The 23,103-nt window shown below is 44.8% G+C and overlaps 1 protein-coding gene across 1 annotated transcript; it reads left to right on the top strand.

The window, feature by feature from the left end:
- Positions 1 to 10,762: 10,762 nt before the first annotated feature.
- Positions 10,763 to 22,235, top strand: NR1H3 (nuclear receptor subfamily 1, group H, member 3). Its single transcript, XM_010087198.1, has 8 exons — positions 10,763 to 11,017; positions 13,921 to 14,187; positions 17,102 to 17,310; positions 17,577 to 17,756; positions 18,154 to 18,253; positions 19,811 to 19,924; positions 20,767 to 20,861; positions 21,255 to 22,235. The coding sequence occupies exons 1-8, from the start codon at positions 10,900 to 10,902 to the stop codon at positions 21,399 to 21,401; spliced, it is 1,230 nt and encodes a 409-aa protein (XP_010085500.1). The 5' UTR covers positions 10,763 to 10,899; the 3' UTR covers positions 21,402 to 22,235.
- The last annotated feature ends 868 nt before the right edge of the window (positions 22,236 to 23,103 follow it).

Below are 23,103 nucleotides of genomic sequence, written 5' to 3'. Positions count from 1 at the left end.
CAGGCCTTCCCCACCCTTCTCCCTTGATACAAGGATCAAAACAAGGAATCCAGCCACCTGTTGGCTTGGCCCCATTGCCTGCTCCCACACACTCGTACGTGTGCTTGCGTTTTTCCGCACTGATCTTGGGTTCGCAGGTATTTCTGAGAAGTCAGGCGACACGAGCTCTCTGACAGTACAACGTTTGCTTCCTTACTTCGTGCAGATCCTGCCGTTTGTCCGTGAGTTGTGTGTGATGCTGTCCTTCTTCCCCTCATGGCAAGGTTGCGCCGGGGTTGGGAACAGCGCATCCTTGCAGCATGTTGCTTGTGGCAGACCCTGACAAGCGGATGGTGACGTTCTTTTGCTTTTTTTTCTAGTAGAGCCTGTGCAGACTTTCAATCTGTTCTGGGCTATGTAACTTGGGCGATAGAAAAGCGTTTGTCTGTTAGCACCTCTCATCTCTGTGTGCCTTGTTAGGGCTCTTTCTGGATGGATGAGGGTGGGACCTCCTAGGCGCTTGGAGAAAACCTGCCCGGAGAGTTGGTGGCTCTGCTTTCCCATCTGGTGGGTGTGCTGCGAGTGCAGCCATTTCACTGGCTGGTGTTTCAGCGGTGGACTCTGTCCGGCTCTGGACTGTTTTCCAGCTGAGTATTTGTGGTGATGTCAGGCAGTGTGAGAAGGGAACATGACTTGGCAGGACAAAGTCTGCAGAAAGTTCAGCTCCACATTTGGCCAAGAGCCTCAGAGGCAGTGAGATCTACACACACATTCTGCTACGCAGCCTGTCACACGCCCTCTCGCATGCTCCTTTCCTGTCACACAGATCCTTTTTCTCTCATTTTCGGCCCTTTAACCCTTCTGTCCTAGCTTCCACCCTGTGGGTTTATGAAAAACAAAAAAAATCCCTCCTCCTTATTTGCTGTTATTGTACCTTCTAAGTGTTTGGTTGGAATGACCCCCAAGGCAGGAGTAGACCATACAGGCCGGGGTCCAGAATAGGAAAGTCAAAAGCAGGGCAAGTTTACTTTGCAACAGAGCTCTTAATAGTCCCTTATTCTGTCCTGGGACCCCTATGCCAGTCTTCACTGTGTTTCTTGGCCGCTCTTTTAATCTCTCTTCTTGCTCTGCTGCAGTCTTCTGGCTGATCTAGGTTTGGATATGTACATCTGCTGCAGGGTGGGAACCCTTGCCTCTCTTCTGTTCTTCTAAGAGCAGCGTTAGCGAAACCTGCCAAAATATATCCCTGGTAATGGATGGATGAGTGGGGAATAGCCTAACAGTCAAGCTTACTTTGAAGCAATTTAAAACTCTTTTTCAGTATCCCTCTGATGTGTTCTTTATATGGGCATTTCTGGAGTACTGTCATTTCTTCCTGACCTCTGTGCTACATCTAGGGATGATATTTCTATGAATGGGAATTGGTACTTTTCCCCTACTGCCTGTAAGGGAATCTTAATGAGTTTCCTGCCTATTTTGCAATCCAGTGCTTTATTTCTGTTTTGCCTTTGAGCGGTAGTATTTGTTTTGATGCTTTTAGGTGGGATGGTGCTTGGATACTAAGTGCTATGTAGATACGTTATAAAAAGGCTGTTTCCCAGAAACAGTCCTGTTTCAGTTCTGGTGATACACAGCATGTTGATGAAAGTACTCTTGGGGTGGGAAGAAAAGAGGAAATCAGAAAAATGAACAAAGAATTATGCCATAAAAAGCCCTCTCCTTTGTTCTGTTCTTTCCTCTTCCGCCTCTTATTCTTCATGTTCTTTTATTTCATAGCTGCTAGAGGATGGAGAAGACCAGTTTGAAAGAGAAGGTGGTCTGGACAAGCATCTAGGAGTTGAAAGCTTTTAAGTTGTCTTCCTGGCTTTGTTGTCATACATCCTACGGCTTTATTTCTCTGTGGTCATTTTGTCTTCCTGGTAAATATTGCAGCTGCTTCTTACTGCCATTACCTGTTCAGTAGTAGTACAGTGCTGACAGTGGATTGGGCTGTGTTGCTCTTCAGAGGAGTCAACAGCAGGTTGGGGTACTGACATTGAAGAGGTGGGCTGAGACAGCCTGGGGAGCTGAGCAGATTTCCCTTTTGCGATGCTGGCTGATAAAGGCACTTGGCTACAACAGGCATGAGTCATGAAGTGTTATTCCCCAGCTACATAGTTTAGTGGAGATTTTTAAGAAACACTCAGGTAAACAGTATGTTGTGTGATTATTAATCGTCATTTTCTACATGCAGAACAAAGACCTGCAGTGTTCTTTTTTGGGCATAATCTAGTTGGTTCTCTTCTTGCTTATGGACTCGGTTTAACTCTTTTCCCTGGAATCTCCACTATCAGGATGTTATTTTGGGTATTCGTTCTTGCTGCCTTTTTTTTTTTTTTCTCCCAAGTACTGATCTCTTTCTCTTCAGTTTGGAGATGGCATTGGGACGACATCTCAGATCCACTGTGAGTCAGACTTGTGTCCCCTGAAGCAGGCTGTAACATCTGTGGGACTGAGGGTCGTAAAAGAGGAATGTAAGATCCAAAGTAGAGTTTTGTTTTTTTTTTTTCTCTGTGATGTGGTATCTCTGTGGAAGTCCCCAGTGATTGAAGAGAGAGGCTTCTCTCGCTCCCCCCGCCCCACTTCTGTGCAAGCCCCATTTTTTAAAAAGCTTTTTGAACCTGGACAGTTATTGCCATTACCTCTGATCTGGATGACACTGTGTATTTCCTGTGTCTTTTAAACCCTTTTCTCTGGGAAGACTAAGGAAGCTCTGGGTCTTAAAACTGTTGCTTCAAAGAGTGGCTGGCTGTTATGTTTTGGATAGCTCCGTGTGACTATGTAGAGCAAGGTATTGATGCCTGAGTAAAGCTAGAAAAGGAATCCATATAGAGACAGTCTGTGGGCATGTTTTCCATTTCTCCATGCTGCCATGCAGTGGCATTTATGAGGAAACTGAGGTGGTGGGGTCAGATTTCATTTTCAGCCCTTGGGTAGGACATGATGAGCTGTCACTGCACGTGGGATGTGTAAGAGCTGGTCAGCAGCAGGAGTAATGAGCTGCAAACATCTCAACTTTCATTTTTCCAAAGCAGGGTCTTGCTAGTTAGCAGGTTATTTTGCAGTTGGAAGTTTTCTAGGTTGGTTGAACACTTTTCACATTAGATTTTATTTGGTTTTTATTTTTTGTGTGTGTCTGTGTCTGGTGGTGTGGTTAGAAGTGTGAAAGAATTACACCAGTAGCAAATACAGGGACCCTAAGAAGAAAAACATACAAACCAAAATCACCTTTGCATAGATACATTCAGATGTGCAAGGGAAAATAAGACTTACTGGTAGGGTAGCTTAATTTACGTGGGGAAATTGTGAGTGGTACTGGCAAAAGAGTGTTGTTGCTGTTTTAAAGTGAGTTTCCATAGGGAGAGTTTGCTATTATAGCTGATGCTGACAAACATATTCTGTAGACAAGGCTCCAGGCTGGATCCCTTCCCCTTCTTCCCGAGGAGTGGCAGGGAGCTGCCCTTTGCTCCCTTTGCTCCTCTGCTAGCAGGAGGGGGCAGCTGCTCTGCTTTCTGTGTTTCATCCTCCTGGGAGGAGCACAGATGGGATTTTTCCTGTTGGAAGCCGCTGTCAAAGCCTCAGTTGTGCTTCCTGCCATCTGAAGGTCAGTGCTGATAGCAGTGTCGAGCTGTCGGTGAGCTGGATTCGTAGCCAGACACAGGGATTATTGCAGTTCAGCTACAGATGGCAAGTTCTGCTTGTGTTCATGCTCACGGGTGCTGCAGAAGTTGGTGTTGCTCCAAACTGGCTGTGTGCTCTGTCAGCTCCCCATGTCGGGACACTGGCTTCACAGCTCATCTGGCCAGACAGCGCTGAGAAAGTGTGACTTGTCATTTTACAAGACAGCTTGGAGGGGAGGGGAAGGTGGAGAGACGCTGCTGCTGTAACATATTCCCAGTGCATGCCCTAGTTTTTGTCATTCCTCAGGTGGCTGTACCCTAGGTTAGCCAGAAGTGTGAAAGCTGAGGTGACGATAGAAAGCCTAGAAGGGGTAGAAAGGACTGGAGCTTTGTTATTCAGACCTGGCTTGTGCCGTTTTCCAGAGCTCAAGAGAAATTGTTTCAGTGGCCTGTAAGGGAATTTCATGGCAGCAAGGTGGCCACATCACTCCTGATATCACTTGTTATTAATTTCCAGTTAATTAACCTGGAAAGAGTCTATCTGCTCTTAACATCATCTCCTCCCTCTGTGCCTCTCTCTCTCTCCCTTTCTCAGAGGGGCTGCTGCTTCCACGCAAACAGGAAGGGAGGCGAGAGCAGCCCTGTGTGCAGTGTGAATGAACTCCAGTAACCTCATCTCCTTTCTCTTCTTTCAGTCGCAGGACCGAGGGCATCTGGCAGTTGGGGGAGAGAGAGAGGGAGGAAGGAAGCAGAACGGCACAGGCCATTTCAGGACCTTACCCACCCTGAAAGCAGGCGCACGTATACTCTCTTTTCCTCTTGCTCCTTGGCACTCTTGGATCAGGCAGAAACCAAGAGGTGAAGACAAGGGCAACCCCAAAACCTCAGCCTTTGGCAGGCAAGGAATAGAGAGGCAGGTGATGGGGGAGGGAGCATCTCCTGCTGGGTGAGGTGTGTGAACAGGAGAGCTGACTTCTTCCAAAACAGTTACTGTTGGAGTGAGGAGTTCCTTTGCAAAGCTTGTAGGTTCTTGGGTGGGACAGGAGTCAGAGCATTCTGTCTTAATCTGATGTACAATTTGGGAAGTCCTATTCCCAAAATGAGGGGATCCACAGGCTGTGTAGGAAAAACAAATCCTGTGCTCTCATAGATATAGATCATAGACAAGGAGTGAGTTTGGTTGATTTTTTTTTTTTTTTTTTACGTGGAACAAAGCAAAAGTACTTTGGGCTGATTCTGCGCTGAGTTATTGCATTCTGTTTGGTAGTATAGTTGTGCCTTACGATCCTAATTCACTTTGCTAACCAATTTGTTCAATAGAGAGACTTCTTTTTTGTTTCACTCTTATATTCCTTCTTACCTGAGGTAGGGTGGAACTTGCTTGGAATTTCTGTTGCTGCCATTGTGTTTATAATAGCATATTCTGGGGGTTGAGAGCATCTAAGTTGTATTAGGTTCAGATTCAGAAATGTCTGCAGAACTCTTTGCATTTCTGTTGTAATATAGGGTCCAATTTTGGAAGGAAAATTACGGAGACTGCCTTCCAGTCTCCCAGAACTCACCTTTAGGGTGTTTTTCTGTAATAGCCTGACTTTCCCTTCCTCTGTTTCATTCTATTCCTTTTAGGTGTACCATCTCTCAGAGTAATGCCTTTCATCCTTCTGTACACCATTTTTACATCTTCTGCTTCGCTTCCCAGTGCTCTTTCAGCTACATGACGTGAATTTGTTTATTTTAATCTGTTCAGTTGTTAGTCACTTCTGCTATTGTTCTCTGGACTCTGCCATGGCATCCATACCTGGCTGGGTAGGAGACAGCACGCTGTGTGTGGAACCGACTAAAGCCAGAGGGAAATGTCCATGATGAGAGCTGGATGCTGCTGTGAGAACCCAGTCGAGCTCAGGGGTGCCCCAGTTCAAAGGGAGAGACAAATGTGCAGGCAAAGGCTATGCCACAAGGCAGCAAAGTCGTGGGTAATAAAGGAGTTGGTCAGCAGCAAGGGTAAAAGCCAAAGTAAGAGAGTTTCTCTAAAACTCGGAACTAGAGAGGCAGAGGTGGCAATAAGACTCTGAACTTGGGGGTAAGAGACCAGAATGCAGCTGCCCGTCCCTGAGGAGCAGGCTGTGCAGCCAGGAGTGACTGGTAGGACTCTTGCGCATAGCTGGTGGAGGTGGCAGCGACTTGAAAGGCTCCCAGGGCAGTGCTGCATGCTTGGGCGGCTGTTCGTGGTCAGCTGAAGCTTAGTTTGACAACAAATAAAAGCAATGGGGAGGCTGTAGCTTTTTTTTTTTTTTTTTTTCCCTATCAGCTTGGGACTAGTGGTGGCTTGCAAACTACTTCCAGTGGTTGTCTTTATGCTTCTGAGAGATCAAAATGGATAATCTGATTTCAAACTGTGTCCCTGCAGTTCTCTGTAGAGAGGGATTTACAGTGAGTGCACAGAGCTAGTCTCTGTTCCCAGGGAGTTACGGAGCAGTTCTTCCCATTCTTTGTAAATATACCGTTCAGAATCATTCTTTATGCTATCCTGTTGCACTGCTTTGCTCACCTTGCTTTTTCATGGTTTGTCCTGTTCACAATCTGAAGTTGATTTTTCCTCATGAGTTTTAATAGTTTTCGCTGTAATATTACTTCATTTTCAAAGTGACAGATTTGCATAGGAGTCTTTTTCTGTTCTGAAAGGTAGTAGTGTCTCTTTCAACTTTTTCCTAATTGAAACCTGTTATATGTGTACTTTTGCCCCGCTTACAGACCTGCTAGCTGCTCCAGCATTGCTTGAGAAATGTGATGATGCCGAGGGAAGGAAGAGGAATGAGCCAACATGAGCTGGGAATAACCTTTGTTTCTCTGAGACAGCCAAAAGGTAGTAACAAGTTCCTTGGGGAGGTTTGTGAAAGTATGCTGACTGCTACACCAGAGATGGTATAGGAGGATCATTAGGTCACCAAGTACTGCCTGCTCCTTATGGAAGGATTGGAACACTCGTGTCTCCTAAGGGGCTTAGTTCTGTGGTGGTGCTGTAGGGTCTTGTGAAATCTCAGTCCAACAGTGTTTGTTTTTTTTTTTTTTCTTGGCCATTTAGATCTGCAGCCAGCTTTTGATATCTGAGGTGGCATCACCACTGTGATGATATTTAGATTTCAGTGGAGACCCTTCTGCACTGTCGTGAGCCCAGCTTCAGAGGTAGATTCACATTGGGTTCTGACACTTGTGTTGCGTGCCAGAACACATTTAGAAGCCAAAATGCCAGATTACATGCCTGCGTGAGGTACCTCTGAAGCATAGCCTTTCCTATCAGATGCATTTGTTCACCAACAGCCTGTTAGGCCCGTGCACGAAGGCATAGTCCTGTTGACACATAGCTGTGCAGAATGTGAGCAGAGTCATGTTAACATATGTGTAAAAATGTAAGGTCTCTTCTGTTGGTGCTGCAGAGTGCCACTTGTGATTCATTACAGAACTGAAACATAATCTTTTATTTTCCCTTGGCAGAAGGCTGAAGGATTTGGTAATTTACAGGACCAGGACTCTGACCAGTAAATCCTGTTTTGAAAGATCCCAGAGACTTGTGCAAACTTCCTAAAAAGCTGCCGTTTCCTCTGAACATCCAGTGTTTGTAGTTAAATAGCTCATTGTCCTATTCCTCTGATCATTCCTGCACTCAGCAGTACTGTTTCTTCAGAGGTATACTTGCATCTGGTCTGGTTCCTGATCATTAAACTTCTCACAGAAAGCACCAAACAAGGAATACCAGGGAGAGGACAGACCTGTTCAGCAGAAGTGTCACAGTAACTGCATCTGGCTCATTTGGTTTCTTTATGTGCTGTGCTGCACAGTGCCATGTCCTTTACTTGTCCTCAGTTAATGTGGGACAGGAATGAGGCATCTTCTGTAGCTTTGTGTCTGGTGATGACAGGTCAGATCAAAGACTTCCAGAAGAGTGCATAAGTGCTTCAGCTGGGCTTGGGAGAGGACTCAGCTGAGGGAATGGGATGAGATGATGCTATTGCTGGAGGATGTGATGAACGTTTCTGGCACTTAACATGAGGTGCAAGAGCCAGGGCTGCCACCTCTCGTCTCTGTTAACAGAGCGCCGATCGTGAGACCATCGCTATCTGAGTTGTTCCCTTGTCTCAGAAAAGAAAGGGAGAAGGAAGAAGTGGAGTAGGGTGAAGCTGGTGGCAACACATTTCAGAAGTGTTCGGCGTCTCATTTGAGACATGGGTGGCAAGGGCTGGCAGAAAATAGTTTCCCTTAGCCTTTCATCTTAAATGTGCTTCCTCACTGGAGTATGTCTGCTCATCAGGTTCCTCTGTTCTAGATGCTGCGTTAGAGAGAAGCGATTGCTTCATCTTTTGTCACTTGGCCAGTCCTGGTTTCTAAAACTCACAGCGTTGAGACAGACAGTGGGAGGCAGTGCAGCAGATTATGTCAAGAAGACAGTGTTCCCTCCTGCAGTTTGGCTTGCATCACCCTTCTACAGTGTTAGTTGAAGTGCTGCAGATCAGAAGATGTGAGCCTCTTATGATTATTAGTACAAAACTCAACAAAATTTCAAGTAATTTGAAAACAATCCTCACATATTTCTGTGAAAACTAACTCCCTGGCCCTCTCACTTGTGTGCCTGTGGGGAAGATGGTAGTTTGGATTTCTTTATCTAGCACTAGAGTGCTGCTGTTTGTAGGTCAGTTTTCCACAGCCTGCAAATGTTACTGGATCTACAAAACTAAAAAATGTTCTATCTTAGGGGCAGAGAAGACAAGAGGCCTCTTCTCTCTGTCCTGTTCTGTTCTGGGAAGGCTGGAAGCTGGTGCACAAAGTAGGAGTGTGTGGGTTGGTTTTACAGCACAAAGATAGCGGCTGATAGGCTGTACCGTGTGCCATGTCCTGGGTGTGCACACATTTATACTCCCCTCCCTGCTGGTAGCTGCAGGCTGCTCAGACATCGCCAGGAAGTCTGCAGCCTCCCCTTTGGGCTCCAGATGTCCTGCTTGACAGCAAGTTTCGCTCTTGCAATGTCAGTCGTAGTTGTGCAGATGATGCAGTTTTGAAATCCCTTCAGGCTCTACCCTCCTCATTTGCTTTCTGAAATACATCACGGTCGTGGCTGGGATGCAGCAAGGCTGCGTCACTGAACTGAAGGCAGTGGGGCCTGAGCACTGTCGCTCAGCTGCAGGCTCAAACTGTTCCTTTGAAAAATTACTGCAGTGCTGCTGCTGCTGATTCATTCTGCGCAATAATTAATGTTTGAGTGAGTCTTTTGCGTGGTTTAAAGGAATGTGAAGATGCACTGAGGCAGTACACTTAGCTTTCTTGTTTCATGCCCAAACGTGTCCAGAGACATCTGATATCAGCATCAGTGAGGAGCTTACATGGGACTAGGAATACAAGTTGGGTTTGAGTTTGTTTCAGTGAAGTTCCTATCTCCATCTGTTGCTCTGTGCCTCTCCACAAGGTTTTCAGTTGCTGCAGGATAAACACTGTTGTTTTTTTTTTAAATTGTCTACTTTAAAAAAAAAGTTGTTTGTGATAGCCACGTTGTTCCTTTGAGGACTGCGAGTCTCTCTGAATTGGTTGCAAATCCCATCAGTTAGGTTGTAGTCTCCAACGATGGGACTTCTTCCTTTCTCTGGCCCTGAGTTTCATATTTGCCTCCACTGCTGTTATCCGAGACAGTCTGTTTCTCCAGCAATTCAGTGGCTGCGTGCACCGAAGGGGAGGGAGTTCGGAATTCCGTATCCAGTCTGCGGCTGTGTTTACAAGGTTACGTGCATTGCTATGCCCTGTGGTTTTTAAGACCTGCATCTCTTACCTGTCACAGTGTAATGGGAGATGGCAGGAGCTCTGCAGCCTTCACAGTGTGACTGCATTTATACTTGATGACTGTTCAGAGTGCTGGGAGGGGGCTGGTTTGTGGAAGCATTGCTTTCATCTTTGCTTTTGGCATTCTGAGAAAGGTTGCACGGTCTGGTCCAAATGCCCAGGAGGGATGAAGGGAGTTGGGACTGTGGTCCTCTGTCAGCACTGCAGTGTGTGAGGTGTGCCCCTGCCTACTTCATGCTTCTGTATCTGGGCTGCTGCACTGCTTTCTGTCACCTCCCGTCTTTCAGAGAGTGGCAGGCTTCCAGTCCTGAACTCAATCACTCAACTTAAACTGGTACAGGCCTTTAACGTTGTTGCTTTTTAAATCAGTTAATCCCTTTAGCTTGCATTGGTAAATCACTGAGATCAACTGAGCAACGTGTGTTCAATCAGATTAGGGGGGTTTCCATTCACAGCTTGCATCAGTTTCACTGGGTCTGTGCAATCAAACCACTAAGGCCTTTTTTTGTGCAGGTGGGGCTTTTTGGAAAAAAGCAGTTGGATTTGCTTTCCAGGTTCAGGTTGTGTAGTGGAGTTAATGCTGTGTAACAGAGACGCTTGTCAGTATGGTTTCCTTGTTCAGAAAATGGTATCCTCAGAAGGTTGGTGGTGAATCTGTTTCCTGAGGGTGGTGTGATGGTCATTTCCCACAGGTATATGCTGGCTTTCAAATTCATGCTTTTGGTGAGGGGAGGATTTGTCATCCTCATCTTTGACACATCATTGATCCTTGGCACAGCCTTTGGTTACTGATGTTAATAGGGAAATCTAGTGTTTTGTAGTCTTTGCTAAGCAATCATTGTACCAAAATTGTGGTTTAAAATTTTCTGTGTGCTCTGTGATACATGCCACAGAATCCAGGGCAGCTGACAGCAATGAGCTGTTTGTTACTGGAGCTTTAACAAAGGCCACTGGTTGTAAAGTCTGGAATTTCCCTCTTACACACTTGGCGAGGTCAGGGCTGGAGTCCCCGGGTGGTGTTAGCAGTGATGGAGACTTGTCCTGCTTTGATAAATATTTTGGCAATAAAAGGATAGTTTTGCACCTGGATGTGCTAATCTTGTACCTTTTACCACGGTTTGTTAAAATATTGAGTTTCAAGAGAATAAACATTGATAAAGTTAATTGTCCTTTTTAATAAATAAGGAAACAGAGTCTTAAAGCTTGCCTGTGATTCAGCTTGTAATAGATTTTTGGAGTTAATAGCCTTGGCAGTTGAACTCTTGCCTCTTTTGCATCTGTGTTTTTGTTTTTTTTTTTCCCCACAGGTACTTCCTTTCTGAGTTTCAGTAGCAGAGAGAAACTAAAGACCTTGAAAGAAAGACGCCTGCAGCTCCTTGCTCGGCAGTAACAATGCTGCAGCGATGAGATTACAGTGAGCCTTTCCTGTGTGACCTCCATGGGTCCCACTCAACTCAGCACACAGGATCATGGGAAGAGGGTGGCAAGTGTATTTGAGATGGAGGAGGAAGGGCTTTCTCTCTTCCCTGGCTCAGAGAACCCCCCTGAGCAAGCAGGTATGGAAAAATTCTTACTAAATCCATATAAGCTAAAGGTTTTCCATTCTTTCAGCTGCAAGCAGAATTGATGCTTGGCAAAATTTTAGGGTGAGTTGTGCTGTGCTTGAGGCACCCAGGGAGAATGTCTAAGAATAGAATCAGGTATTGATCGTTGAAGATGACTGAGCTTATCCAGGTGATAACTGTGTTGAATATTTTGCTTATTTGACCTTCTAGAGGCTAGGTCTGTGGCAGTAAAATTAATTTCCTTTTGTTAGCGTTATCAAAAGGTGCTGAACAGTAAAGCTTTTCTGCAGGTGACAATCCAACAAGAGTTAGGGGAGGAAAAGAAATAATGGGTTCTTGCAGATTCATATAATGGAAAGACAGTAGAAGTTTCCTCTACATATTTCTTTTTCCAGAATGTATATCTCCACAATAATGAAGCATGTTGTGCCATGATATTCTGAAGCTACATGACATAAAAAAGACAGGCAGCAGAACCAAAATTTGAGTCATCTGCCACAAAGAACTGAGGCTAGAAGAGTATCTGAAAATAGAATTGAGATTTTGCAGTTATAATTGCTGCTGACACATGCAATCCTACACTTTCAAACTGTAAGAAGATATAGTATAACATCTTTGGACAGGTAACAGGAGAAGAAAGCAAGCACAAGTCTGGTATAGTATCAGCGACTTAATGAAAATATGACAAATAAATGTATTTGTTGAACAGTGAGACAGTGGACAATCCCTGATATAAAAAGGAGAGGTGATGTGAATATTGAACCAGGACTCGTCAGTAGAGTAGAAACAAAGAGAGTGGTTAAAAGGTGAAGAGATATTGTGCAATAAAAGCCCTTTACACAGATTTGAGGACAGGAAAAGAATACAATCGATAAATGCCTTACAAAAATGCAAGAACGAAGCCACAAAATGTGGAAAAAAATTATTAAATAGGGAATCTACCAAAGAAGGAGGATCCTGATTGAGAGCTAAAGGTGGAGAGATGGTATTCAAGCTTGATACATCTCAAATGATTTCTGTGTTATCTTGGACTGCAGAAAATGACAATGAAACGATATATAACCAAAATGATTAGTGTTCAGAAGTGGAAAATAATTTGCATAGATCAAAGAATAAGCCCATCTGTCTCAATAAAACAGTCATAGGAATGGTAATCAGACCTTTATGTAATTTCTTAAAGACAGCTAAGAAATCCACAAGGTGGACAGATCCATATTGTGGAAGTCCTTGGATTTACTCTTCTGCCCCTCAGAAACATATGGTCATCAGTTGATAGGTCCACAGAGTTATACAAGTTAATATATATTCAATGGCAGACTAAGTAATGTGAAATAACTGTAGGCATTGCATAATTTCCTCTTGGTAATAGATTGTGTGAAGAGAAATATAGTAGAAGAAGGGAGGGTAATGTCAGAGACTTAACCTTTCCGATGACATTTTCCTGCTGTCCAGTCTGCAATGAGAAGTGTGCGGGTCAAAATGAGTGACCTCCAGACCTCTGTAAAGTCAGTGGGATTGAAAATCAACACCAAGATCCTGAAGACTGTGAAAACCAACATGTAGTGAAGAACTCTAATAATAATTTGTGAGACTGACCTACGACTGTTTACCATGTCAGGAACTCGAGCAGAATAGTAAGCATAACTGAGAGTAAAGACGGAAATATTAAAACCATACATGCAAAAGTGAGACTTGCCATTGTAACCCTGATGTTCATCACGAAATGCAGCAGCTTTGTCCTGCAGACCAGTCCCTATGAATTAAATCCAGTGTAAAGGCTTTCCAGGCATGTCTAAATATAATCTGGAGACTTATCAAGACGTGCTGTTTGTAATGTTTATGAACAACTGCCATAGAAGAATCTATAATATTGTGACATACAGAAAAATACTTGCACTGTGAGCTATGCAGACGGACGTGTCAGATGTCAACATGGCTAGAATTAAATGGAATGAGGGAATACACTGATAACATTGGCAAGCATTTGGCTGGACTGCCTAAGGTGAGACATGTCGGAGCAGACCGAAGATGTTTCCAGAACACACAGCCAGCGACAAGATTAAGATCTGTCAGGAGGACATAGGAAAAACTTGGTGCTGCTGCACAGAACCATCTGAAATGTGAGGCAGTAGTGTTTCAGATGGAATAACAATGTTTAGTAAATGAACTGTCAGGATGAGTGTGTTTCAGTTTTAGGAGTGGGGAGCACTCTTCTTGAAGAAGAAATGATGGCTTCAGGGTTCCAAAGGTTCACAGAGCTTGTGCAGTGTGCTGCTTGCCTGCTTATTGCCGTGAACTCCCCAGAGTTGCTGTCTTCTGCCTTAATGGTTTCCCCAAGTGTTCCAGTTGGAGGGATTGCCTACTCAGTCTGCTTTTTGTACAGTCACAGCTTCAGCACTGGTTTTCTGTGACTGTTTGCTGAACCATTTTTCCTTATCCTTCTGCACGAGTATGGCAGAGAATAGAAGGGAACTGGAAGTGAATTCTGAAGAAAAGTACTTTCTGCACGGTCTTGGATTTCAGCTCAACTTTTTTTCAGCTTTCTCACATTGGTAACTTAACTGTCACTCCTGATAATGGAAAGGGCAGAAGAACATCTGGCCTGAACATATTTTGGCTCTTTCACCCGATTTTGGAGACGAACAAGAATGAAGCTGTATATGTATATCTGCTTATATAGCTGAGGTGAAACTGTTTGGATTATGTCAGTAATTGGTTTGTTGCGCATAAATGGGAGACTTGATCTTTTAAACCCTGTGTTTGGGAGGTAGTAGTTGGAGTGAGGATATTGGTTATTGTAAGGAGTGAGGCAGTCAGCTGCAAACACCATGCTTCCCTCATGTGTGTGGGTCTTTTCTTTTTTTCCTTTTCCTCTGTACTGTTCGTTTCGGTAGAAAATCCCCCCTTGAAGAGGAAGAAGGGCCCAGCCCCTAAGATGCTGGGAAATGAAGTGTGCAGCGTGTGCGGGGACAAGGCCTCCGGCTTCCACTACAACGTGCTGAGCTGCGAAGGCTGCAAGGGCTTCTTCCGCCGCAGCGTCATCAAAGGTGCACAGTATGTCTGCAAGAATGGTGGCAAGTGTGAGATGGACATGTACATGCGTCGCAAGTGCCAGGAGTGCCGGCTGCGCAAGTGCCAGGAGGCGGGCATGCGGGAGCAGTGTGAGTGCGGGAAATGGTGCAGTGGGAGCACTGGGACAGGAGGCACGTGGGGTGGGCTGGGGGCTGATGCATGTAAGGAAGGGGGCAGCGTGGGTGCTCGGGGTTACACATGAGCCGCGCATGCTGGAACGTGCGTGGGAAGTCGCTGAGAGCTCAGCAGGGATCACATCGAGAGGTGAGGCTGCTAGTGGAACAGCAGTGGTGTGCTGAGAGCCCCAACCCAGCTGTATTCCTTAAAAGATCTTGTGGAATATGACATCAGAGGAAAGACTTGCAACCAAGATTTACGTGTTCTTCAGTGTGCTGTCAGCTGTATCGGTAAACTCAGGCTTCTGTCTGTCTTGTGATCAGGACTGCGAGGTTGGGTCACCATGCTCCTTGAACAACAGGTACTTTCCTTTGCCTCGTACTGCGAGCTTGTGACAGAGGTGGGGGCAGCACCGCGGTGCTGCAGCTGTGTTTTTGCAGACCCCATCTCATTGCTCCCTTCAGTGAACTCTGCTGTTTTTCTCACATGAGCCATACGGCTGCTGTTCCTGAGTGTTCAACAATGTGCCTGCTCACATATTGGGAGCAGCCATCCTCAGCCAAGGCATCCGAATTTCATCCTTTTGCTTGCCGAGACTGACCAAATGAATGCTCAGTTATTGTTAAATCTGTTTGAAGTCTCATTTTCTGACATCCAGCACCCAGAACGATGAGGAACAGAGAGTATTTCGGAAATGTCTTATAAAAATACTTCTGCAAAAAGTAAGGCCCACTGAGCTGCATCAAGGAAACATGCTGTTCAGTTTTTTCAACCTGAAGCACATCACACCTAACATATGTAATCAGTGTCTTTGTCGCGCCAGTTTGTATCAGCATTACATATGCTCTTTGCCCCATTTCTCCCTGCTTCTGAGAGCTACAGAACAGGTGTATTTGAAAAGCTATGTAGCAAGGCTACGTGTCCACCTTGCTGCTCTTCTGTTGCAGGTAGATACTAGAGAGCCTCAGTGTGTTTCTCTGTTTACTCATTGTCTTATGTTGAGGACAACTCAGGAAAATTGGACCAAAAAGGAATCCTTGGATTGATATTATCAAGTGCTTGGCAGTTCTCGTTGACACTAATCCCCACTGCGAACTCACCTTGTTAATCTTGACAGAAACTGAGGGCTTTTTCCTCCAGCTGTTCCACTTGGAAGGTTATTCCAGAACTTCCCTCTACTAATTGTTGGAAACATTCTTCTAATTCCCATACTGAAGTTATTCTTGGCCAGTTTATTGTTCTTAAGCCAGTGTGAGGTTAAGTAGTTCCTTCATAGCAAACCAAGTAACTTAGAGAATTTAGCATGGTGTAGAATCTTGCACATAGGCATTTTCAAGGTTCAGTAGTATCTGGTAACTTGTTACTACTTGTTAACATAAATTATTTTTTTTTGTGCATCCGAGTCCCAAGATGAGGGACTGGAATCGCTTGGATCAATTACTTCCCTTCTTAAATTAACACTGACTAGCATTCTCTAATCTTACAGATCCCCCTTAATTTGGTAATTGTGTTGAACGTCCTTGCTGTTAGAACTGTGATTTTTATGCATCTGTACCTGTGCATGCATTCTCCCAGTTGGAAGTTGGCGACAAAGGTTACTCTCAGCTTCAGCGTGCTATGTTCTTCGTCTTTCCCTCCAATCCTGTGGACTGTCCGTTTCAGAATGCTGTCTCACAGTAGTTCTCCATTTCTTGTCTTCATGTTTAACATGATTCTTTTGAGAAGTGCAAGTGTATACTTGTTCAGTTTTGGGCCTTGCCTTCCTGTGTAGCAGCCTTGTTGCCTTGTTACCTGGGCATTAAAAATGGCCAAAGAATCTTTCAGCACTTTTTAAATCTTGTTTGCAAAGTCAGGCTTTATTTTTTTTATCTTTGTTCCTAAAGCTTCAGGGTTGTGTGTTGTGTTTTTTTGTTCCCCAGTCCGTCTCTTTTCTGCTTTTTGTTCATTTGCCACAAATCATCCTAGCTCACAGGATGACTCTCTTGAAGATAATCCTTGAATCCAGGTGTGTCTGGTAGTTTCCTTTGTTTTGGATGCAGCTTGCAGGTAGTTTTTGCAGCTTTGACTGAAGGAACAACAAACCTCCTCTCATTCAAATCAGTGAATTCTTCAGTTAACTTAGTTACAGGCTGTTAACAGGTTTTTTGTATTTAACTTAGCTAATGAGCTCTTGCTCCAGTAGGATTTTTCACAAACAGATCTCTGAGTTGTTTTATTCCTTACAATGTTACACCTAAATGGCATATTCTTTGACTTCACCACTGAAGACTTCTAGCCCTACTCCTGAAGGACTTGAGGTCCTTGGTACATTTTATGTAAAGCTGTTTTTTTCCTTGTTCATCTTGCAGTATGTTACTGCTCTACAGTCTGCTGCAGATGACCCATGTAGAAAATTGTCCTTTCGCTCTTGAACTCCATCCAGTACTGACTCTGACATCTCAAGAGGAAGATGAAGTGGCACAAGCTGTTAATTTAGCAATATCGGAAAAAGTCACAACAGCAGGGTAATATAAAATGCAGTGGACACACCACAGCCTGTGAAGAGAGCACCTATTGGAATCTGTCATAAGGTGACATTTTGGGGAATTGCTCAGTGGGTAGAGTTGCTGTTGTCTTTCTGAGATCTGCAGGGCATTATGAAGGGAGCTTCTGCCCTTTCTGAACACTTTGCATGACGGTATGATTAAAAAAAAGGCAGTGGAACGACTTAAAGTGAGGAAAAGAGGGAGAAACAAATGCTAAGTGTTGCTGTCTGTTGTTTGTGTTGTGTGATCACAGGCAGCTGTGATCTCTGCCTCTCCATCCACAGTGTGTTACCTACCCTCTGTTTAGTGTGGTTTCCTGTGTGCTCCTGTGTCATGACTGATCTCTGGCTGTTCCTGCTAGATGTTCTGTCTGAAGAGCAGATCCGACTGAAGAAACTGAAGAAGCAGGAAGACGATCAGACTCGAACAGTGGTGGTGCATCCAAACCCTCCGAATCCGCCAAGCCCTTCCCAAAAGCTGACGCCTGAACAGTTGAACATGATAAAAAAGCTTGTGGCGGCTCAGCAGCAGTGCAACCAGCGCTCCTTCACAGACAGGCTCAAAGTGACGGTAAAAACTCTACCAGTGTACCCAAAACAAGAAAAAGTGAAGTTTGGGAAGTTGGGGTTGTGGGCAAATTATCTGGGAGAACAGAGATATTTTAGGCATGGCATCTGTGGGCTAAAGTTCTGTAAAGAATAGAAAAGGATGGTATTCCAATGTGTCTCATTTTCTTCCCCTGTTCACTTCATCTTCTTGTCTTTCTGTCCTGGCTCCATCTTTCATATATATATATATATATATATATAAAATGTTGTCTCTTCCCATTCCCACAGCCATGGCCCCAGGTTCCTGACCCTAATAACCGTGAAGCAAGGCAGCAGCGTTTTGCTCACTTTACAGAACTTGCAATTATCTCTGTGCAAGAGATTGTGGACTTTGCCAAGCAATTACCTGGCTTCCTAGAGCTCACCAGGGAAGATCAGATTGCTTTATTGAAGACATCTACCATAGAGGTAAGAGTTTGGCTCCACCACAGTACATGGTTGCAGAGGTGAAAGAATTTGGAGTGTTCAGCTGGAGAACTGGTGAACTTCTTTTGGGATGGCACGCTGAAGGACATCAGCCATGGGACCATTACTGCAGTGCCAGGCTGTACTGGCAAAGGGCTGTGGAGGAGGAGGCAAGAGCCCTGGTAGTGGTAAGCAGGTAATCCCCCTTTCCAGAAGCAGACACCTCAAAGGATGCCACAGAATTTAGTGTGGAATTTTTAAGTGCTCTGAGAGAAACTGCTTGGAGGGGTTTTGGGGTTTTTTTTTGTTTTTTTCAGAGATGCTCTAACACTCAGCTAATTATCGATGTTTTAACATTCTTTCCTGTTTTCAAATCAAGTATATCTATTTCTGTTTTCAGGTGATGTTGTTGGAGACGTCTCGGCGCTACAATCCAGAGATTGAGAGCATCACCTTTCTTAAGGATTTGAGCTATAATCGGGATGACTTCGCCAAAGCAGGTGGTGCATTAGACAGGTGTTTCTTCTTTCCCTGTGTCTTGTGTTCTTTCATCTTTTCCTGTTTAATGTGGGTTGCTGGAAATAGTGTTTGGAGCCTTAAAGCTGAAATCAGGTGAGAAGTTTAGAACAGGACCAGACCAATAGCCCCACAAACCTTTTTTTTGCTTTTGACATGTGATACTAGCTCAGTTCATATCTTTTTTTAGGTGTGAACTTGGTTTGGAAAATTTGGACTCTAAGAGCATGAAAGTCTTTGTGTAAGAGTGCACTGAGGGCTAGCAGCGGGCATATGAGCTTCCTTGCTGGTAGAGACCTGATGTGGAAACATGGTGTTAGAGCTGTATCAGATCACAACAAATCAAACCCCAGTCTTCTCTCCTTTGCAAGTCTGGCACTTGCTAATCTGGATGCCTGCTGTGAGTGATGGTGTTAGTGAGTTGCATTTCAGTTGATACGAAGTCTATACTGTGCACTGGATCCCCGCAGAGTGCTTTGGACATGTCATCAAGCTCAGTATGCGATGGCCTCTGGTGATGTGATTTCTGAACTCTGTTTTTCCAGGAGCAGCGAGTCTCTGTAATTTCAGATGAAGTAACAGGAAGTGTGTATCTTCGGTATTTTTGAAAATGAGACTTTGGCTGTCCTTCATGTGATTTTTTTTGATTCCTTGGGTAGCGGTTTAGCCATTTATACTTGAGATGGCTTTTATATACAACTTTCCTCGTTGATGCTCTTCTTGGTACCTTTTTCTTGAGATGATTAGGAAAGCAACAAACAGGCAGCCAGAAGGATTCTCTCATCTTGTTCATTCTTCTCTGATACAGTTGTACTGCAGGAAATTAGAAACTTGGATGCTGTTCTGAGGGGAAAGGCCTGAAGTTTTCAGCATGACTGTGTAACACATAGCACAGAGAGACCTGATTTGACAGTGACCTCTGGATGTTATGACAATAAATATCAATGCATTTCTGCCTGACTGCATTTACCAAAGGTGATTGGAACCTAAGTCAGGCTCTGCCTCAGCTCTCCCAGCTTTTTCAGCTGAAGGAAATGGCAGAGTTCAGACTTGTTGGAGCTATGTATTTTCATCTCGGATGGACTTTGGAATCTGGAGCATGGGATTAAAGCTTTCTTTGAAAGCTAGAGGGCCTTTGAAGGAGGTGATGGTGTGAGAGTGGAAAGTGTGGATGTTGTACTTGTGGGCTTATGACTTTTTGATGGACTTAACCTGATAGCTGATGTTGTGTTCCTTTACCTGTTGCCCAGTAATGTGCTGTGGGGCATTTAAGGCTCTAAGAAAACCAAGAAATAATGTAATTTTACAGTTAGAGCCTGACTCCTCAGCCACTGTTGTTGGTGCTCACCAGTGGTGGTGGGATGTAACAGGAGGTTTCAGCCACCCTTGGAACATAAAGCAAGGGCTTTTCCCTGCCTGCCTGTCCTCTCCACTCCCTGGCATGCTGGGGTGGGTTTCTGGCAGCTTACTCTGTGAGAGGGAGGGAGAGAGAGAGAAGATAATTGTAGTTGTCTCACCTCGTTCTCTTCTGTTTGTTGCAGGTCTGCAGTTTGAGTTCATTAACCCCATCTTTGAGTTCTCAAAGGGAATGAATGAGCTACAGCTCAACGATGCTGAATATGCACTTTTAATCGCCATCAATATTTTCTCTGCAGGTAAAAGGCCAGGGAGATCTGAGGAACTGCAGCAGTGAGTCAGAGAGCAAAGAAAGCAGAGTTCAGGAAGGTCACAAGCTGAAGAGGAGTAATAGAGGGTGTACAAAGGTGCAGAGTGATAAAGGGAGTGTGTTACTACTTCTGCTTAGGGTACTCATTTTCTAAATTTTCTAGTGACGCCTCCAGAGGAAATTGGATTCCCCACCGATGGAAAAGTGTACAGAAAAATCAGCCAGTATTTATCTTCCTCATTTAGCAATTGCTCTTTCACTACCCCTGTAATGTCCTTGTCACGTCCCAGGCGTGGTGCAGGTTACACGACACGAGTGACATCTACTGGTCGAGTAAAGATAGCCCATATGTGAGAACCAGTATCGCTCGGGGCCCGGACAGGGCTTTGCAAAGAAGCCACCTCTGCTCTTTTCTTCTGTTTTCTGTCTTGTGACCTGAAAGATTAATTTTTTCTTTGTGCCTGTTTTTTAATTGGCTCAACTGCTGGAGAAACTTCCATTCCCTCCTGAATGGGCAGCTTCTCATCTTCACTGGGACAGTACTGTGAGACCAAACACACTTGCAGAGTGCTGTTTGGACTCTCTAACCTTCCACCTCTATAAAAGAGTCAGATTGGACTCCCCATGTGCAATAGATGGGACTGAGAAAGAGCAGTTACAGAAAACTGACATAGCTGCTGCAGTCATGGATGACTCTCCCAGCTGTGCTGGGTGAATGGTAGATGAGGTTTTGGGGAGAGGCCATAATGAGGGACTGGGACTAGACAGGGATGTCAGGTCCAGTGAAGCTGCCTGTGGCAATCTGCTCACTTAGAACCTACTTTTTGGCAGACCGACCGAATGTGCAGGACCAGTCCCTGGTGGAGAGGCTGCAGCACACCTATGTGGAAGCCCTTCATTCTTACATTTGCATCAATAGACCAAATGTAAGTGCCTGACCAGAACATCCCCAACGATGATGCAAAACAATTTTGTGTTTATGCAGGCACAGTTCCTGCGTAACGGGTCTCTTGCTGCCTGAACTGTCATGTTCTTCCGTTCTGTGGCTGTTTGGTAGCAGCTGTAAATGCAGGATTTGTGAGCTGTCATGGCCTGCTGTCCTGTATCATGTTCCATAGTTTAGCCAGCATGGAGACTGTGGGGTTTTGGGACATGGTGTGTTATTTGTGTTCCTCCATGCTGACGCCTCCTGGAGAATGCCAGCTTTAGAGGAAGTCAGGATTGTTGTTCCCATGCATCATCCACTGTGGCAATTTTTTTTTTTTAAAACAAAGTTTTAGTGTGAGTTTACTAACAGCTGTCTGTTTGTCTGACTGCAGGACCGCCTGATGTTTCCACGGATGTTAATGAAGCTGGTCAGTCTTCGGACACTAAGTAGTGTCCACTCCGAACAGGTGTTTGCCCTTCGGCTGCAAGACAAGAAACTCCCTCCCCTGCTCTCAGAAATCTGGGATGTGCATGAGTGACCGCATGCTCCCAGGGCACTGATGTGTCGACATAACGCCATCTCCCAGCCTTTGCTAACGAGAAGCCAGCCTCCCCCCTCCAAAGCACCGAACCCTGGGCTAGGCAGTGCAGGGAGTGATGAGCCTGGGGTTTTGCTGCTGTCATGAGACAGTGCAGGAGGCAGCTGGGATAGATCAGATAGGGGGGGGCTGGTTTCGATGTAGTGCCCATACCCCGAAGGAATAACATGAAACATCAGAAAATGGTAGAAATGAAGACCTTCCCCACACACACATACACCTCTTTCTTCAGAATCTTTCTCTTCTCTAAGCATGTCCTGAGGGTTTGCCCATTGATCCTCTCCTCTCTTGATGATTATGAAAATGAATTTACAGGAACTTGCCAAACCCTCTCTGTTGAGAGTAACCCAGCTCAAAAGGCTTCTGCAGGGTCCCCAGTGTACCTGGATCTGAGGAGCTCAGGGAAGTCAATGTGGATGTTCTGGGGATTTCACTGGGTTTCCTACAAATAAAATCTCTTGTGCGTGCTGCCCTATAAGATGATTCCGAGAGAAGTAGCTGTTATTTCTTTATTATGAGACTTTATCTCTAGAGCTGCCCTTTCATTCTGGCCCTCCTTTGGAGAAAGGATCCCTCTAATGCATTAGTGCCCTTTGTCTAACAGGGAGGTTCTCTGGGTAGGGAACATTTGTACATCAGAAGGATGTCAGGCATAAATTAGTGGATTATTTTTAATGTAATACATCATGGTTTTGTCTCATGGTGGTTCTCAGCCAGTTCACTTAACCTTTGATTTGCTAACAGCTGGAAAAACAAATCAGGGCATAGATTTTTTTTTTTTTTTTCTTTAGGGGTGGAATAGAGGAAAGATAGGTGGGAAGGACTGGTACCTAGGCAAGGTAGGTGTGGTGGAAAGATCTCAAGAACTCCCAAGAATTTGGAGCATGTGGCATGTGTTCCGATGTAGGTGCGAAGATGTATCGGCTGAGGAGAGAGGACACGCTGCATCTAATGAAATACGTGGGCATTGCGTGAGCTACGGGTTGCACAATTCTCAGATCGTGGGCTGCAGGACTATTGGGTGTAACCAGATCCACTTGCGTCTTCTTCCTTTTGCCAAAGTCTTTCCAAGGTACTTGCTTAAGGTTTGAGTGATCATCATGGAAGATGGAGGTCTCTCCTGTATGAGGAGTGCCAACTGCTTTAGAAGGACACTTGGGTCTTGTATCCTCTCTTCGCTTTGGGCACTGTGAGATCCACACTGGATTTATGCCCCAAGTACTTAAGTATCCACATCCATAAGTATTCTAGGATTTACAGCAATATTTTGTCTGACAGAAGAGAAATATACTGTTGTAAAACATGTTCCTTATTTTCCAAGAAACAACATCTTACGGCTGATCTCAGAAATGTAACCTTAAGTATCCTGGTAGCTTGGTCTCATGAGTCTTCTCTGTCGTAGGAGCCTGTTTGCTTGCCCGGTGAGCATCCCAAGAGTCTAGGTTCACATGGCTCGTTTTTTTGTTTGTTTGTTTTTTGGTTGGTTTTTTTTTTGGCTGTGTATCTGAGCGCTATGCCCGTGGTGAGGGTATCGTGTCCATTTTGCACTTGAGGTTGGTCCCCTGCCACTGGCCTTCACTCTGCACCTTTGTAAAGCACTTGTAACAATCTGTAAAATAATCTGTTGTTTTTTATAACTCAT

The sequence above is a fragment of the Pterocles gutturalis genome, unplaced genomic scaffold (genome assembly GCF_000699245.1).
Source record: "Pterocles gutturalis isolate BGI_N339 unplaced genomic scaffold, ASM69924v1 scaffold51996, whole genome shotgun sequence".
Lineage (NCBI taxonomy): Eukaryota > Metazoa > Chordata > Aves > Pterocliformes > Pteroclidae > Pterocles > Pterocles gutturalis.
Note: the sequence above shows the minus strand (reverse complement) of the source record. Positions and strands in the feature narration are given on the sequence as shown.